This window comes from Anarhichas minor, unplaced genomic scaffold (genome assembly GCF_050575085.1).
Source record: "Anarhichas minor isolate MPS153535 unplaced genomic scaffold, ASM5057508v1 ptg000001l, whole genome shotgun sequence".
NCBI lineage: Eukaryota > Metazoa > Chordata > Actinopteri > Perciformes > Anarhichadidae > Anarhichas > Anarhichas minor.
This window is the reverse complement of record NW_027466447.1, coordinates 984,045-1,001,392: the sequence shown is the minus strand read 5'-3', so window position 1 is coordinate 1,001,392 and position 17,348 is coordinate 984,045. Positions and strand designations below refer to the sequence as shown.

The window sequence follows — 17,348 nt, the reverse complement described above, 5'->3', positions numbered from 1 at the left end:
GTTAAAGTGTTCACATCATAGATATATCTTAGATTCAGAGTCATAGATTTTGAATTTTAACAATGAGGGAGAATGAGTCAATGTCATTTTAGTCATTTTCATTTAATTTAACTTTAATTTAAAAAAAAAACATCAGGTCTTTGAGGTGGATCTATAAGTAAGTCACTTTCCAGATGACATTTAACCAAAAATAAAAATGTAGGTGATGCAACAAGAAAATACACACAGGAATATGTAAAGGTTTCATTCCACTGTGGAAAGAAGTAGAAACCTCCTCTGAAAACATGGTCTGGGCTGCTTTCAATTGCAAAGCAAATGAATAGTTTCCAATTTCAAGATCCAATTCAACCTGTTAGGGATCAGTTGACATAAATACCCTTGTGTCCTCTACTGTCATCGGGTGTCTGTCAAAGCAAATGACACGGCACTTCAAAAGATCAGAGCCCTGTGGACCACAACACCACTGTCACCACCCTGGAGTTTCTTTTTTTTCTTTACCTTTTAAAGGTAACTGTTAAATGTCTCACAGTAATGCCTGCAGGTTAACTGGATGTTGGAGTATTTGTTTTGGGACAAAAATGATGTGTGCATGTGAGAAACACAGGGTATGGCACTGCAGAAAGAGAAAGACTACTTTCTTCTTGACACCATGCCAATGTCAAATGGAGTCCTCGTCTGAGAGGGGGAGGCAGAGGCAACTGCCAAAACCCAAACACCCACTGGAGGAAAAAGAAGAGAGGGAGGGAGAGGGAGGGAGAGGGAGACTTTCCTAACATAGCTCAAGGAGCCTTGACACCAAACCTGAACAGGATGCACCGACTTTCAACGAGCAGAAAATGAAGGAGACGTTTCCCTTTGTTCTGTCTTCCTCCTTTTCTAATGTTTCTCTCTCTGCTTGTGTCACGTATGGCCTCACATGCCCTGTTTGCTTTCCCGTCCAGATAACATGACTTGTCTCTCCTGCAGCGTCTTTATATGGTAGCCAGAGGGTGAGGACGGTCCAGGAGTTTCTGCGGTAAGGACGCCTCTCTTCTTCTTGTTCTCATCTCCTGTCAGATGTACAGAACCTTCAGCCAGTCGTGTAGACTGAAGCACAGTGCTAGTGCAACTGTTAGATATTCTCTGTTTGGAATGGAATTGCGTGTGGATATTTTGAAACTAGTGTTTGAAAGTAAAAATGAGCTAACTTCAGTAGTTTAAAGCTTCTGTCAGTTTAAATCAAGGTGTAAATGTTAATAATATTGAATCAAATTGGAAGACATTTCATTTTGAGGTCAGAGTTATTCAAGATTGGTGTTGCAGTTTGCAGCACAGTTCTAGTTGCATTTAAAATGTAAGTTTTTAAACATTTTAAACTGCCCTTTGAACAGGATGAATTTGAATAGACGGCGGTGTTTTAGAGGCCTGTGATACTTGTGACTTCCCCTCGATCCAACCTACTGTATATGTTTTGTGAAGATTATAAGCACGTCAATTAAATGTTGGATCAACAAATCTGCAGTATCCCTAATCTCACTTTAATGCTTTATTGGTGGTTGGAACAATCCGACAACACAGAGTTACAGGGTTTAAGTCATATTCACCTTCCAACACAAATAAGGTTGCAAGTAGGGATGCCCCCGAAACTCGGTACTAAACGGGAACCGGTTATTAATTAGTAAATGCCCAGAGTATTGATCAGGTCCGGAGTTACCGGTTATTTTGACAATACTTTAGAAGTTCCGGAGTGAGATGTCCTCGTCTCAAACCTCCTCTCTCTGTCTCTTTCTCTTTGTGCTTTACTCTGACACACACACACACACACACACACACACACACACAGATCGACTCCATCCAAATGCCATACGGAGTTTGACCATAAGAACAGGCTAATCAATGAAAGCTGATTAGTCCATTATTTAGCTTTTTGTATTGCTGCTTAAGGCAGACAAGGAAGACATGGCAGTGTTCTCGCAAACCACAGTGGATGGAGAATATTGGTGTATATTTGAGGCTCACCATCATGTTCAGACGGCTCTCTGTCTGCTCACTGTCTGTCTTGTGTTTATGGGCAGGTTGAGTGTTCATTATGAGCAAAGAGAGCTGGGCTTGGCTGGCTCTGATCCTTATGTTATCATGGTAGCTCAAGTAGCGTGTGCATCAAGTTTGGTTGCATGTAACCTCGGTCCTGTATCTGCTAAGAGTTTACCACCTCTATTGTTAATTACTTGTCAAAGTCATTTATAGAGTTTGCATGCAGAGTTTCAAACAGCCCCTTTTTTGAGATCGTGAGAGACTTTGAGAGGCAGATGAACAGAACAACACAACACAAAAGCTATGTTTCAGTCCAGTGATTAAAAGGGTTTCTAGAATGAAACGAATCATTAAGATAAACACATATTACTTTGCATTTACATACCTGCATAGAGGCTTTACCACTCATCTGGTAACACAAGCACCTTCATGTTGAGAAGACCTGATAAGCTTGTGCAAAATAGGCAAAGTGATTAGAAGACATTTCAATAGCTGTTCCTGTCATGTGTTATAGATAAGCGCTTCACTTTTTTTTAAATCATCTTCCTGATTACATTTGTTTGAATAAATACATGTTCTGTGGTTGATTAAACACTAGAAGGTCACGAGGTACCACTGCAGCGTGTCTTTGACTGCCAGCAGTTGAGTCAGGCTGTGACAGCAGCCTCTGGACCTGAACACATAGACGCATAACTACAAGTCATCATTTACCAGGCAAATAAGCCTCACCTCCTCCTATGCACAGCCGAGTTTGCATAGAAAGCGAAGAGGAAAGTTATTGCAATGCTTGACAGCAGTTCAGAAAATATGAATCAGCTAAGAGCAGAGGGATATAAAGGATCAAGGACAGGTAACACAGGGTTCTGATCAACAAAGACCTAGATCACAATGTGAGTACACAACAGCTGTTATTCCCTTTATATTCTGTATGTATTGAAGATCAATCTCATGTTAAATCTCACAATGTTGGAATTTGACTAATTCAGATGTCTTTGTTCTTGTACATGGAGGTTGTATTAGTTCAAATAGGCTATAATATGTAAGGTAATTGATTATCAAACAATAACCCACAACTTAGCATGTCTTTGTGATTAACTTTGTATATCTGTTCTCATTGTCAACAAATCCCATGAAAAGACAAAGGCTGTGGTCGAATAGTCTTTTTTGTTAAGGACGTTTCCTAACGGAGTGAAATGTCCCTGAAGTATCTGAGCAGGTGAAATCCTCTGAATGCTAAAGAAAGGTGCTTCAATGCTTCCTTTCTAATCTCCTTTAGCATTTAAAGCGATGCAACATTTGTCAGTTCATGAAACAAACAAAATGCCTGTATTGCATAGATTTACAACTATTTAATATATTGATTGTCATGTTGATAAATATGAGTGGACAGAGACCCATCGTGTTTCAATTTATTTTCATTTAAATAATTATGTATTTATTTCAAACATGTAACATTTAAGTACAACTAAAACAAGAATAACAAATAAAATGAACAGAAAATATAGCAAACTGTCAATAAAGAAATTCTCATAAACAACATAAATGATCAACATGAATAATTATTGCATGTTTAGAAAGGAGTATTAATAAAAACACGCATATACCTATTCTCAATAACTCAAACAATTAACTCAATATTTATTAAATTGTAGTCTATAGTCCTTTTTAATTTCTATTTCAACCTCGGTAATGAAGTAATATTTTTCTTTTTTTGATGCAGTCTTACAGCAGAAAAAGAGGACAGTTCAACAAGAAGCATTATTTAAATAAAGCAAGACAGGCCTATAATAAACCATTCAACAGTAAACTATATATAACTGAACGGTTGAATTCACAATTTGCAGATATTGATAATAAATGTGTTATCAGTGTTGGTGTGTGCGGACTACTGGGAGCAGTGTTGATTGTAAAGTGTGACAGCAGCAGAAGGAATGACCTGCAGTGAAAGTGCAGTGGGATTCTCTGAGCACCCTTGTTGTCTTTTCCTAAATCCTCTCTCCTTCACATCTTTTCTTGACCTCATGATGTTTTCCATCGAGGTCAAGTCCATTTGTTCCAACTGAAAACATCAATGTTTAAAAACGCCTCACAAATATATAGTTTTACTGTGACTCCAACGTTACTCAAACGGAAGTAAATTACGTATTTGTTGACTGTTTTCAGTGGAGGATTATTCCACATTTGGTGTTCTAGTAAGTATTCGTGGCAGCAGGATGGTGTATGTGGGACCAACAAAATAAACTACAACCATGTGTACCATGTGTTTGTTCATGGTGATGAACAGTGTGGCTCATTGATGGGTTTTTACTGAAGCTCTATGGCACAGAGGAAGAAGATATATCAGCCTTTGCATATATGACTAGTAAGTGGCATTAATTGATTGTTGGTTTAGGTCTGCACATGGGATTTGTTAAATAAATAAATAGGATGTCATGTGTAAATGTCAGTTTACAAATTTGAATTAATGATGCAAGTAACGATAAACTGGCCCCTCCACCTTGTGCACTTCGGCCATCTGACACTGCGATAGGATTTCCTGTGTGTAGTGTGTGCCGCAGAAAATGACGAATTTCAATCTGTACCACAGCCTGTGTATACTATCAGATTCAGATTCAACTGTACTATCATTGCACAGAGTAAAAGTACAACGAAATGCAGTTTTAGAGGTAACCAGGGATGGGGGCTATCACCGTGGTGCAGAGTTTAGTAAGAAGAAGCTGTTCCTGAGCCTGCAGGTCCTGGAACGGAGAGTCCTTTAGTGCCTCCCAGAGGGGAGGAGGGCAAACAGTCTATGGGCGGGGTGTGAGGTGTCCCTGACGATGCTGCGCGCCCTCCGCAGGCAGCACTTGAGGGGGACGGTCTCGATGGCAGGAAGTGGACTACCGGTGATGTAGTGCTTTGTAGTGCAGTGCTTTCCGGTCTGAGACAGAGCAGTTGCCATACCAAACTGTGATGCAGCTTGTGAGGATGCTCTCGATGGTGCAGCGGTAGAAGTTCACCAGGATCAGAGGAGATGTGGATTTTCTTCAGTCTCCTGAGGAAGAAGAGATGCTGATGTGCCTTTTTGACCAGGGTTGAGGTGTTGAGGGTCCAAGAGAGGTCCGCTGAGATGTGGACACCCAGAAACCTAAAGCTGGTGACACGCTCAACCTCCATTGATATGGATGGTTGTGTGTGCAGCCTTTAGTCTTTCTGAAGTCCACAATAAGCTCCTTGGTCTTTTTGGTGTTGAGGGCCAGGTTGTTGTTGGCGCACCACGCCGCCAGGTGCCGGACCTCCTCCCTGTACGCCGACTCATCGTTGTTGATGAGGCCCACCACAGTTGTGCCGTCTGCAAACTTGATAATGGTATTGGAACCATGTACAGGCGTGCAGTCATAGATGAACAGGGCGTAGAGGAGAAGACTCAGCACACAGCCCAGTGTTCAGGGTGAGGGTAGAGGAGGTGTGATTGCCTAGCCTAACATACTGGGGTCTGTTGGTTAGGAAATCAAGTATCCAGCTGCAGAGGAAGGTGTTGATGCCAAGGTCACCTAGTTTGGTGATCAGTTTGGAGGGGGTGATGGTGTTGAACTGAAATCGATGAACAGCATTCTCACATAGGTGTTGTTGTCCAGGTGGGAGAGGGCAGAGTGAAGTGCTGTGGAGATGGCGTCCTCTGTACACCTGTTCTGGCGGTAGGCGAATTGAAGGGGTTCCACTGTGGGTGGTAGGCAGGTTTTGAGATGAGCCAGGACCAGCATCTCGAAGCACTTCATGATGATGGGGGTGAGTGCAACAGGGCGGAAGTCGTTTAGGCTCGCTGCAGTGGAGTGTTTTGGCACTGGCACGATTGAGGTGGTTTTGAAGCATGTGGGTACAGCTGCTTGGGCCAGTGACAGGTTGAAGATGTCAGTCAGGACCTCAGTCAGCTGCCCAGCACAGGCCCTGACCACGCATGCGGGGATGCTATTAGGGCCAGCAGCCTTACATGCATTAATCTTGCTCAGCACAGCACACGCGTCGGTGGGGGTGAGTGTGAGGGGCTGGTGGTCTGCAGCTCATTATATGTTGCTGTACATCATGTGTGTATCATATCATGAGTATTTCGTTTAAATCCGATAATCTTTGTCACATAAGGCCAACTTCCTGTTGTTAGTAGGTGGCGCTGTGACTAGCTCTATATGGACCTGCAGATGTCTTCAGGCCTGGGCTCTTATCCAGCATGTGAAATTTGGTGCAGATTTGACAAGGTAAAGTCAAGTTACAACAGCTTTCTGTGTCATGGCGAAGCATGCAAATTGAAGAACTTGCCATAGCAACTCTGTTACATTAAACACAAAACATTCACAACTTGGCAAGACGAAGGTCTAATGATTCTGTTGACCAAACCTGAAGTAGATGTGTTGAATCCTCCAGGAGCAGTTTTTAAAAAAGAAAACTATTCCTATAAAGTGCCTAAAATGGTGTATTGTCACATGACCTGTGACATCATCATTTGATGTACCGAATAATCCTTTGCAATCTAGAGTCACATTAGTTGGAGGGTTATACCAACCAAATCTGAAACAAATCTGATAAACCCTCTTGGAGGAGTTAGAAAACGTTTACGTAAAAAAACGCACCAAATTCAAAATGGCTCACCTCGGTTGGACGAGGTAATGAAAGCCAATAGGAAATATGTCCAAAATCACGAGAGCTATGTGGGTACCACATTTGGTGAATACCAGAGCAACTATGTTCCAACTAAGGCCTTCCACACAGTAGGGGGCGCAATGAAGCCCGCTAAACATGTATGAACCCAAGCACTGTCTATTCTCACAATGTGTTAGAAAAGGGAAATAAATGCACAAAATCAAACATGGCTGACTTAAGAATTTTTAAATGTGTTGAAGATGAGTGCAATGATCCCACCAAATTGTATGAATATCAACAGAACTTTATCCCAGCTTTGGCCCCTGCCCAAGCCCAGTTCCTGTTGTGTGCCAATTTACGTGGGTTTTGAAGCCAAGCCCCTCAAAAATGTGCAGGAGAAAAATAGTAATCACCTCAAAAGCCATAGTTTTTTGTGGCTAACCGTGCTCAGGCCCTAACAATTTGAAAATCGTGTGTGACTGGAACCATAAACTCTTTGCTGTGTACACCAACAGGTGGAGCAGGTCAAGTCCAGCTCTCAGCAGGTGGAGCAGCTTCAGCTCAGCAACTTCAGGTCCCTCTAGACCACACAGGTTAGACACTGCCTCACACACACACACACACAGACACAAATGTTTGTTCGTGCAAATTAGAGACACATATTCAGTTCTGAGTAAGGCTCCATTTGCCCTTTGTTGGCAGTGTGATGGACATACTCAACCTGTGGAATGATGACCCAGAGGAGGTTCTCTTGGACCTGGGCTTTGGCTGTGACGAACCTGACCTTTCTGGACGTATACCGGCCCGATTCATTAATCATCAGTCTCAGGCGAGAGGAATAAACCTCCAGGTGTTTCTGGAAGCCCAGAAGAACCGGCTCGACCTGGAGAACCCAGATGTCAGCAGTAAGTCTAAGTTTTCGTTGGTACACTGACCAGCAACTGATGCATGTATGTTTAATTGTATCATGGCATCTTAATACTGGCATCATGCCCTCTGTTTATCTGTTTTTGTTCTGCAAAATATTGGAACCTGGCTGCATTGAGTTTCTCCCATTCATTCACAAGAGCATTAGTGATCTCTGATCGGTGATGAGGTCTGGCTCACGGTTGGTGTTCCAGTTCACTCAAAGGTGTTGGATGGTGTTGAGGTCAGAGCTCTGTTTAGGCTAGCCAAGTTCTTCCACACCAAACAGGGGAATCTATTTGTTTATGGAGCGTCTTTGAGCATGGGGGCCCTATCATGTTAATACAACAAAATATTTGTTTACACTAATTTGGATGAACAGGTTCTCTAAGCGTTAAGATTTCCCTTCATTGGAACTAATGAAGGGAATAACTTTTCCAAACCAGGAAAAAACAGACCTGGACCAAACATACACTCAAGTCTGTTGTGCCATGTATAAGCACAAAGGTCCCAGCACACACAATGGATCCCAGATAAACTGAACTGGTTATGTATTGAGTCAAACACAACTTGCACATCTTCCTCGTTATTTCTTATCAAATGATGAGCAACTGACACTTTCATAGTTGGCTGTGGATATAGTCAGTTAGGGATAATGTGGCTGTAATATCCTCATTTTATATCCAAATTAACTTGAATGTGCAAGTCACACATAGAAAACAGCAATTAAACGTATAACAGATTAAGTAATCTATCCATCCAGCTGTAAAATCTTATCCTATTCAGGGTCGTGGGGGGCTGGAGCTGATCCCAGCTGACATAGGCAGTGATGGGCTGTTAGGGCCAGCAAACCCTTCTCTGCTGGCCTGAACAGAATCACAAAGTTATAGCTATTTTATAATTAAATAATTTTTCACAAATACACTACATGTATTATTTTTTTTCCCATTAGCTTTTTTTATTGCACAGCTCCTGTCTTCCTCAGTTGCTCTGCTTCCAGCCTGCAGCGCTGCTTCCAGTGCAGCTTGTTTTAAGTAGAGCTTTTATCCAATCAGATTTCACCCCTATGTCTCTGGGTAAGAAGAGAGGCCCGGTGCCCTAGGTAGACTTTGCAGATTAAAGTATATGGAGACAATATTGTTGATTGCCATAGTCTTCAACCAATCAGATCTTTACTTTGACATGTTGGGCGTATTCTTTGACGTGCCAGAGCTACCGAGGTAGCCTACAAGTACATCAGCATTAACGTGCAGCTCAGCATTAACGTGCAGCTCAGCATTAACGTGCAGCTCAGCATTAACGTGCAGCTCAGCATTAACGTGCGCCGTGATTGGTCAGTGGGCTAGCGTGACTGTTGTGAAGCTGAAGCTAACTAGCCGAACTTTGTAGTAGTAGTAAGAGTTCAGGTCGAAAGATATGTAAGAAGTTATGACATTGACATGACATTCACACATGACATACACTATTATTATTCAAACGTATTGTTCGGTTCGTAAGCCTCGTACCGAACAGTTTAATACGAATACCTGTATTGTTACACCCCTAGAAACACATAATAACTGTAGCGAAATATAAAGCGAAATATATATAGTTGTCATTTATATGAGAAGGGAGATGTACTAAACAGATATGGTTTTAGTTTTACAACATTCATTTATTCTCTTTTAATCAGTTTGCAGGTATTTTTTCTTTTACTGATTTTAATATCAGTGGTCTGTCTTTCCTTCAGTCTGTGTTAACTCTAATGAATGTATTGATTACAGTACTGGCACTAGGAAGCATACTTCACCCATCAGAGGCTGCATAGGGTCTGCTTGATAACCCACATTTATTTAAATAATGTGATGCAGTGCTGATAGATTTTGGACATTCTGTCAGTGACATTAGATGTTGGAAGGAAATCCTGGTTTTAGAAATATTAGATGTGGTCCAGAGACTGGTGTCAGTGAGTGTTTTGTTCCAAGACTATTAACAGATCTGCTTATTGTACTTGTGTCCTTGTCTTTTGTTTTCTCCTGTCTCCTTCAGATCGTTTTAGACAGCTCGAGGTTCTCCAGCAAGTAACTACAGCGTTCTCCTCCTTGGTGAGGTCTTCCTCCCCATCACCTCTCAGAGCACCTCTGGGGAAAGCCCTGTCTCCTGAGGCCCAGGAGAGGAGGAGGCGCATGGGCATCCTGTTCAGAAGAGCATCAAAGAAGTCCCTCAGCCAAATCCACAAACATAAAACCCAGGACTTAACCACACCTGCCGCCACATATTCTCCCTGTGCTGCACCTGAGTCACTGCAACCTCCATTCAACCTTGGAGACAAAAAAGTCCCCTCAAAAAGAGTCAAACCTGGACTTCTGGAGACTGGGTGTCTGAGTCCTCTGGCAGAGGAGAAAGGAGCTGGTCCAGACCCTCAGCCCCAGCCTAACGTGGCCCCTTTTGTAGCCCATGAGGGAGCACTCAGTCACCGGCCCCTGACAGAAGGTCACCCCCTGACAGCCAACACTTTTTTACTGCAAAAGAAGAGCCTAGGGCAGGCCAGGGAATCATTTGAAATTGAAGAGGCAAGTCAAACTGCAACAGTTCTCAAAGTTCATCAAAGGCAACACAAACACTATTATATCGGGGTGGTTTGTCGGTAGGACATAAGGCCCATGCACATGTGGGTATCACTCTAGTAGTAATAAAAGCAATGAAGTAATGTTTAAGTCTAGCTTTGGAATACTAAACCCTCACTGCCTGTAGAATGGAACGCATTTGTTCTTACTCCCTCAAGGAGAACAGAGGCATGTGTCTTCAGTGATTTGCAATTATATATATATAACAACTTCATATTGACTCACGTTTTGCAACATATACTAGCCACACTTATTTTTTTAACAATGATAGACTTAAATGTTTTTAATTTGTTTTACCTCCATGACAATAAAGCGTCATGTAAATTATTTCAGTAAGTTGTAGGAAAGCTGTAAAAGTCATGTGCTGTTTACTTTGTTGACATGCAAATACTTTTAACTGCGGTATAAGAACATCACACTACTTCCTGCATTAGAACATGTTGTCCTCTAAAAGAATAAAACAGTACTGAACATGTTAGTTGCATATTATTGCAGTTACTAGGAGATAGGTTTGACATGATGAATTAACGACAACCCCCAAATGATGAAAGGTTTGAATGAATCAAAACATTTCTGTATCAACACTGAAGATTAGATCTTCACTAAGATAGGATTTGTTGCAGAGCATTTGCAGTTGGCTTGCATTAGATAGTAATATACAATGATCTGGTAACTCAGGTGTGTGTTCTACTATTTTCTCTGCTTTAGTTATATTACTATTAATGTTGTCTTATTGCTTATATTATTCCAGATCCACAGTTTTGATGAAAGTTGTGTCACGGGGAGCTACACAGGAGGAGCAGAACATTTAGGTGGGTCATTAAGCATATATCATTATTATATTATAATACAGTTTTCACGTTTTCTCTCTCTCGCTCGCTTTCTATCATCGCTTTAAAGCACAAGCAAACATTTCCATCTCAAAACTGTGTGAGAATTGAATGAAACGTATACAACACATGCTTTGAAGAGTTTTTGATATGCAATCAATCAGCAAATAAATATGTAAATCATTTGCATACAGTTTCAACATCATGGAAAAATCTAGCGTGATGCAGAAATGCAAAGTCATTCGAGGCTTTGGTCATTTTCATATTGGAATCATGCATGTGATGGTTTTGTGTCTGGAAAAGATGTTAGGGAGGTGAGTTTTACCAGTCAGACATTTTCCAGTCAGACATGTCAACCTTAATGATGTCATGATTTTTCAAAAGCAGTACTAATGTGTGATAGAAGAAGAACTGTCTACAGTGTAATGTACATTATAAAGTAGGACATTATTGGCATTAGGAGCCATCCTAAGGCTGACAAAAGACACACTCAAATGTAGCTTTTTAAGACCTCCTGTTTCTAAAGCATTTAAAAACAAATTGGTTGTCTTGGTAAAATCCTCACACGTGTTAATGGTGCTTTTATCAGTGAACTATTTGTGACAGTCACTTCTGAAAAGGTCTGTGTGACGTATGAGTGGATATCCTCTCATATGCCTCTTGGAAAGAGAGAATACAACCTCGTAACCAAAAATACTCGACTGTTGCTTTAAGACGATCACAAAATGGATGGTAAGCTATGATTATAATGCACTGTCTCTCCTTTCATTTGTTTTCGCTTTCCTACCTTGTGTGTGAGCAGCGCAGGGAGTAATACGGAGCAACAGCTGCCAGTCAGACAGCAGTGGTTTTTTAGAGGAGCCCTTCATCCCCCCTCTTTTTAAGCACGCCTCACCAGGAGCTGATCTCATCAAGGTCTTACTAATGCACACTCACAAGCTCCCGACATGCAATGCTAAATCACTGTACCATTTAAATCTCCCGTACTAACTTATGAGATGTATAATATAACAGTTTATGTAACTGCCTGTGTTCTCTGTTTGGTTGTAGGCTCTGTCCGGCCTGTCAGGAGGGAGCACTGACATACAGAGCAATGAGAGGCCAGCCTGCCCCTCTCCTTCTTCCCCTCATACCCCTGCATCTCCCCTGCTCTCCTCATCTCTGACCTCTTCTTCTGTTAACAAATCTCTCCTTGTCTCACCCGGTCCTTCACCAAAGCATTCAGTAGTCTTTAGCCCTTCCCCATCTCCTGTCTTGTTGTGTCTCCCAAAATCTGACCGGCACATTTCAGAGACGGAGACACCACCAGATCAGGATCAGTCTCCACCTGCTTCACTCTCTGCATTGGTGTGTGAGTACCTTCCTCCTTGCTCTTCCTCAACCGAGTTACAGAGCGTAACTCACTCTCAAGATGTCACTCTCCGTTCTCCTTTTGTCTTTACCACTCTCTCCCCTACATCTTTCCCCATGCAACCAGAGGAGATTAAAACTGAGGACAAGGATACTCCGTCCCCTCACCTCTCTGCTCTAATCCATGACTCTGAAGGCACAGCATGCTCTACCTATTCAAGTGTCCCTCCTCCTGCCTCATCTCCTTTTCCCTCTCCAAATTTGGATCGTCTGTTTTCTCTGTCAATTGCTACGTCTTCTACACAGTCTGACTCTTCCTCTGGGAGTCCAGGGAACTCTCAGTCAGAACAGAGTAAAGTGGCTTCGCACAGAAATTCCCTGTGTGCTTTTTTTGGCTTATCATCTCTGCTTCCCTCTTCCCCATCTGCCCCTCCTGATTTTCATTGTCCAGCCTCTTTAGCTTCCCCCCTACTAAACGAGTCCCTCTCACAGAATCCAGAAAACAATCATAAAGATTACCTTCTCCAAGTCTCAGATGGAATATGCCTCTCTGATTCATCTATCAATCCACACAAGGATGGGGAAGAAACACCCTCCTCTCTCTCCTTTCACGCCTCAGCTTCATCCTCTCTCGTGCTGGTGTCCTCTGAGTTTGAGGAGCACTGTCCCACACTGCCCTGCCTTCCTCCGAACCCTTCCTTTCCAGTTTGTCAGTCTGCTTTGCCACCACTCTCACACAATTTAGAGGGTCTGATAGATCCAGCTGCTGGAGGAATTTCTGACCTGTCAGAGCAGTCCATTTGCCAACATGATGATATCACAGACCCTGCTCCGACCCCTCCTGTCCAAGATATTATTCATGTTAAGATGAATCACCTCTCCTTGGACTTTAAATATGCCACTCAGAGGAATCAAAAGGGAGCAGCAGCGGGTGAGCGACATAGTGACACTGTGCAGACTCAAAAGACTGTTTATATCTCAGATACAGAGAGTTCTGCAGACCTGTCAGAAGGTTGTAGATTAGTCTCTGAGGAAATATGTAATCAAACAGAAATAGATCCGCAGCTCCTGTCCTGTAGTCTGCCTGACGAGCTTTCAACTGGAACCCAACCGGAACAGTGTCAAAGGGAAGTTAATGGCTCAGAAAATGAATCACTCAGAAGTTCTTTAGTTTCACATGATGATGTGCCTGAGGCAGACAGTGGAACTGAAGTGGAACCAAAGGTTCTAATCAAGGTTGAGAGCTTAGATCGGGTATTCCAAACCTCAGTGGATGACTCGGAAAGTGAAACTGGAGACGTGGATGCGTTTTTGCAGCAGCTTGATACTGAAGGGCGAGCCTATTGGGCAGAACCTATCCAGGTTTCCAATCCAAGCCCTGTGCTTGAAGAGTCAGTTAGCATTGAAACCTCAGACGGATCTCCTGGGAATTCTCAGTTACCTAGAGGCCCAGCTGTTCTAGACTCATTGCCATCCACAGGTAGAGCTATGCTTTTGTCTCCATCATCCTCAACAACAATGGACACTGACCAGATGTCAGGAAATACAACTGGCTCCTCAGATACAGATACACCCTCCTCCTTGACCCTAGCTCCATTCCCATCCCCCTCCGCAACCCCAGATATCAAGACATCAAGCCGCTCTGTTTCTGTCCAGATGTCTTCATCTCTATCTTCTCATATCGTCCAGAGGAGGGATGTTCCCTATATAACTGACTCAAAACGCACCCTTCTGCCTAGTGTTCTCCCTTTGGACACTTCCACCCCTTTCCGTGCTGTCCAGTCATGGACAGACCTGCAGATTCAACGAAACCCTCTCACCAAGACGTTAAATGGGGCTCTTCATACTGCCCCAAAGGATGTAACATTATCCACTGGTGCCACAGAAACAACACAAGGACCTACGCTGAACTCCTCTTTGTCTCCATCTTTTCCTATGCTGTCTAATGACTGGCAGTCACATCACTGTCTTCCTGAGAAGACTAAACATCAACGCACTCTGTCAGTCTCTGCGGATAAAGGGTTGTGGCTTGATGAGGAGGAAGAGGTGGATGGGAATGAGGAGGAAGAGGTGGATGGGAATGGAAATGAAGAAGAGGGTAAGCTTTGGAAGGAGGATCAGACAGCCACCATGGCATGCTGCTGCTCCTGTGACCATCAGTGTACCTGCCTCACTCAGAAGAGATACAACATTCCTGTGAGTAATACCACACTCTCTATGGTGTGTCCTTTTTTTACTTTATGCATTCAGTCGAAAGCATTGATAGCTTCCCACTGTGTCATGTTACAGTTGTGATTCGGTTCAGTCATGGGTCTGTCAGGTTTCAGAGTCCCCTGGAAGCGTTTTAGAAGTGGAGACTCATTTATAATATAGTTTAAGGTTGTTTCGCCATCATCATTGTGCAAAATTATTGACACTTGAAACCCCCTGAAAGTCTCAACAGCAAACATTTTGGAGGTCTCTGGAAAAACCTTGCAATCACTTGCAATTGTCACTAAAAAAGCATGTTCTGCAGTGAATACTGCGGAACATAGTAAGCTGAACTATGAATACAAAACATTTATTCACAAATATGAATACAGAAACTATTGTTGTGGTGTTTCTTCTTCTATTGCCATTGGAAACCTGGTTGTTTCTGGTAAGGTGTTCTTCCATGAGTGATGCTGTTGCAAATTGTCAGCAATGCAAATGTTGTGTGGATCAGAAAACCTAACATTACCCAGTACAATCTAAAAAAAACATCATGGTTACATCAATTAGAAATAGGGACTCAGTACGCTATGACTAAATTGCGATAGACCTGCTGTGCATAATGTGAAAAGTTAGTAACTGCAAAGTTATTTGCTTGTCGGAGAGAACTAACTAAACATGAATTCAGACTTTTTACAAATCGGCATCATTACGTAGTTATTTCGGAGTCCCTTTTTGTCGGTTTATTGCCGTTAAATCACATCCAAATCAGTTTATTTTGTGTTCATACAGCTGTGGTAAACCAGCCGACGTGTGGCTTGCTAGACACAGTGAATACAGCTCGATAAAATCCACAGAGCTCCTCCAGACTATGTTATGAACCCAGACATGACGGCGTTTAGTTTTCCGTGATATCTGGGACTTCCACAACAGGTACTAAGCAGAAATACAGGTTATTTTTTCCATGGCTGATGGCGGACAGTTGAACGGCTTCCAGGGCGATAAGCCACGCCCCCTCTCTGGCGCGTCCAGCGCGATTCCCGCGAATGAACAAAAATAGTCCCCGGCAAGACCGGCAGCGCAAATGACGCGATTAACGCATTAAATCTGTATGACCTGTGACAGGCCATACAGATTTAGCAACGTTACGTTGCTTGATATTAAATAAAAGTCCTCAGTATTCTTCCAAAAGGTCTTCCTCTGTAATGTTCCATTAGCTCAATGTGTTGTTCTATCCACCGCGCTTCTCCACCCATAACCAAACCCCAGAAACGTTGATATTGTACGTCTGTAATGCCAGATTGGGCCCAGATTTGGCAGCCATCAATGGGCCAGAACCTGTTTCAGTGCTGGCTGCCGATTAACCTGGCTGCCATATCTCAGCCAGAATAGGCCCGCGTCTGTAATGCCAGATTGGGCCCAGATTTGGCAGCCATCAATGGGCCAGAACCTGTTTCAGTGCTGGCTGCCGATTAACCTGGCTGCCATGTCTCAGCCAGAATAGGCCCGCGTTCATAATGCCAGATTGGGCCCAGATTTGGCAGCCATCAACGGGCCAGAACCTGTTTCAGTGCTGGCTGCCGATTAACCCGGCTGCCATGTCTCAGCCAGAATAGGCCCGCGTTCATAATGCCAGATTGGGCCCAGATTTGGCAGCCATCAACGGGCCAGAACCTGTTTCAGTGCTGGCTGCCGATTAACCCGGCTGCCATGTCTCAGCCAGAATAGGCCTGCGTCTGTAATGCCAGATTCGGCCCAGATTTGGCAGCCATCAACGGGCCAGAACCTGTTTCAGTGCTGGCTGCCGATTAACCCGGCTGCCATGTCTCAGCCAGAATAGGCCCATGTCTGTAACAGCCAAATCTGGGCCAGATATGGCAAAAATGAAATGGGCCAAAGCTGGCTCACATTTGGCCGCATCGAGCCGGAACACAGCCGAGTCAGCCGACACTCAGCCGCAATACGGCCGAGTCCGCTGGCTACCTGGGTAATGCTGACTTACGGAAAGGGTTCATAAAGGGCTCAAAATGTCTGCGAGAGAGCCCTCAAACCCGATGATTTGACAGTGGGACAGCCCTAAACCCTCACAGACTTCACGGGAGCCTCAAAGTGAGTGTGGAGATTGGGATTGGGCCATAAACTCTGCTTGGTTCTTGATTTAACCCTTTCCATTCTTGCTGTTTGATAATAACATTCAATACTTTGCAATTCAATAAGTAATTTGAAATTATTCACAGCAATCTTCTACATGGGGTTGGATTCAGTCTGGCCTTGCACTGTTTCTTTCTTTCTCACTTTTATTGTTTATTCCTGTAAAATGTCATATAATGTGTACATTTAAATTATTGCAGGCAGACACAAATGTGTGAGAAAAATACATTTTTAATTAGTGGTAAGAATGCCATTTCATCTAGGTTGAACACTGTTGTGTACACATTGTTTTAATTTAGTTTGCAAGTATTACTAATTTGATACTTTAATGTATCAAATTAGTAATACTTTTAATTATCGAGGACAACCAGCAGATGTCGCCATTTCACACCAATATGTGTCCGTCCATTGTAGAAGAAGAACAGCAGGAGAAGAGTGTGTAACTCAAAGTTGGCACATTACACTACAGTCATTTAGCAGATGCTTTTATCCAAAGTGACTTAAAATTCAGATTATATCACACTGTAGGCACAGCTACAGGAGCAATTTTGCACCTTCATTTAAACATTTGTTTCAACGATATTTAAGGTGAGATTTGAATTTAAAAGAGCACACATTGTTCAAGATTGGTATGCTTCTTAGTGAAGGCTAGAGATATACTTTGAGTCATTTGTTTGGTAGAAAACTA

General features: G+C 42.8%; 1 protein-coding gene across 7 annotated transcripts in view; it reads left to right on the top strand.

Annotated features, from left to right (window-relative positions):
* Window positions 1-17,348, top strand: part of itprid1 (ITPR interacting domain containing 1) — a 40,759-nt gene that overhangs the window by 7,710 nt on the left and 15,701 nt on the right. For 5 of the 7 annotated variants that reach the window (XM_076081438.1, XM_076080683.1, XM_076082137.1 and 2 more), the window contains 7 exons: window positions 967-1,015; window positions 7,143-7,220; window positions 7,330-7,532; window positions 9,562-10,085; window positions 10,891-10,951; window positions 11,772-11,884; window positions 12,020-14,515. In XM_076081438.1, the coding sequence (XP_075937553.1) occupies window positions 967-1,015; window positions 7,143-7,220; window positions 7,330-7,532; window positions 9,562-10,085; window positions 10,891-10,951; window positions 11,772-11,884; window positions 12,020-14,515 (3,524 nt within the window). The remainder of the gene's footprint in view (window positions 1-966; window positions 1,016-7,142; window positions 7,221-7,329; window positions 7,533-9,561; window positions 10,086-10,890; window positions 10,952-11,771; window positions 11,885-12,019; window positions 14,516-17,348) is intronic. The other 2 variants (XM_076083926.1, XM_076083410.1) reach the window with 1 other exon arrangement.